The sequence below is a fragment of the Octopus bimaculoides genome, chromosome 13 (genome assembly GCF_001194135.2).
Source record: "Octopus bimaculoides isolate UCB-OBI-ISO-001 chromosome 13, ASM119413v2, whole genome shotgun sequence".
Lineage (NCBI taxonomy): Eukaryota > Metazoa > Mollusca > Cephalopoda > Octopoda > Octopodidae > Octopus > Octopus bimaculoides.
This window is the reverse complement of record NC_068993.1, coordinates 1,644,805-1,645,732: the sequence shown is the minus strand read 5'-3', so window position 1 is coordinate 1,645,732 and position 928 is coordinate 1,644,805. Positions and strand designations below refer to the sequence as shown.

Genomic DNA, 928 nt, shown 5'->3' with positions numbered 1-928 from the left:
GTGTGTGTGTGTGTGTGTGTGTGTGTGTGTGCGTGTGTGTGTGTGTGTGTGCATTTGTTTGTGTGTGTGTGTGTATATATATATATAAGCAAAATAGCTACTTGTAAAATCTCAAGAAGAAATCAAGGTAGTAGTCATACTAACAAGTGCAGTCAATCACCATATCAAAGTGGCTGTTCCATGTGTGTGTGTATATATATATATATTAAGATATATGCATATATATTTACCTACCTTGGAACATGCTTACACAACAGAAGCCATTGACCAGCAATAGAAACCACCACAATTTTTCTGGCGCCCGATTAACGTTTACAACGTGGAATAAACAGAGGTTGTTTGTCTGTTTGCCTCTTTCTCTTTTTACTACACGAACAGATTGTTGGAGAATCTATTTGTTTCATGGTTTTGCTGCTTGCTTAGTGACTATTTCTGCCCAGCTACATACACTAAACAACTATGTACTATCTTACATGAAGCACTGTTGTTGGCAGAACTGTAAAGCGTATTAACGATGCACTTAAAGTAGATACTTAACGTTTTGGTAAGATTCTTTTTCTTTTTTAATATCTACTCTACATCTGGGTAAAGTTTGAAAAATATGTTAAAGACATTGTATCAAGCCTCAGTGACTCAAAGGGTCAGCATTTTTCTCATGGTACTCGAATAAATAGTTTTACTTGATGGCCTGTTGGTAAGTTAGTAACAAAGCGTATATAATTAAGTGGTGCTAATTGACGGAGACCAGAGAAGACAAAAGCGAGATAAACCGTTTTCTCATCTAATAAAAACAAAACAACAAATCAGACATTTAAAGTGACCATAGAAAGAAACGCTCGACACCCTCTTCATGAATTATTACGAACTGACAAGAGGGTCATTTACACGGTCACACGACCTGCAAGAAATAACAGCAACTATCCCTCAT

General features: G+C 36.4%; 1 protein-coding gene across 2 annotated transcripts in view; it reads right to left on the bottom strand.

The window, feature by feature from the left end:
* LOC106868072 (uncharacterized) overlaps positions 1-259 on the bottom strand; it is a 50,375-nt gene extending 50,116 nt beyond the window's left edge. For both annotated transcript variants that reach the window (XM_052972302.1, XM_052972303.1), the window contains exon 1: positions 235-259. In XM_052972302.1, the coding sequence (XP_052828262.1) occupies positions 235-244 (10 nt within the window). In that variant the 5' untranslated portion in view covers positions 245-259. The remainder of the gene's footprint in view (positions 1-234) is intronic.
* Positions 260-928: the final 669 nt, after the last annotated feature.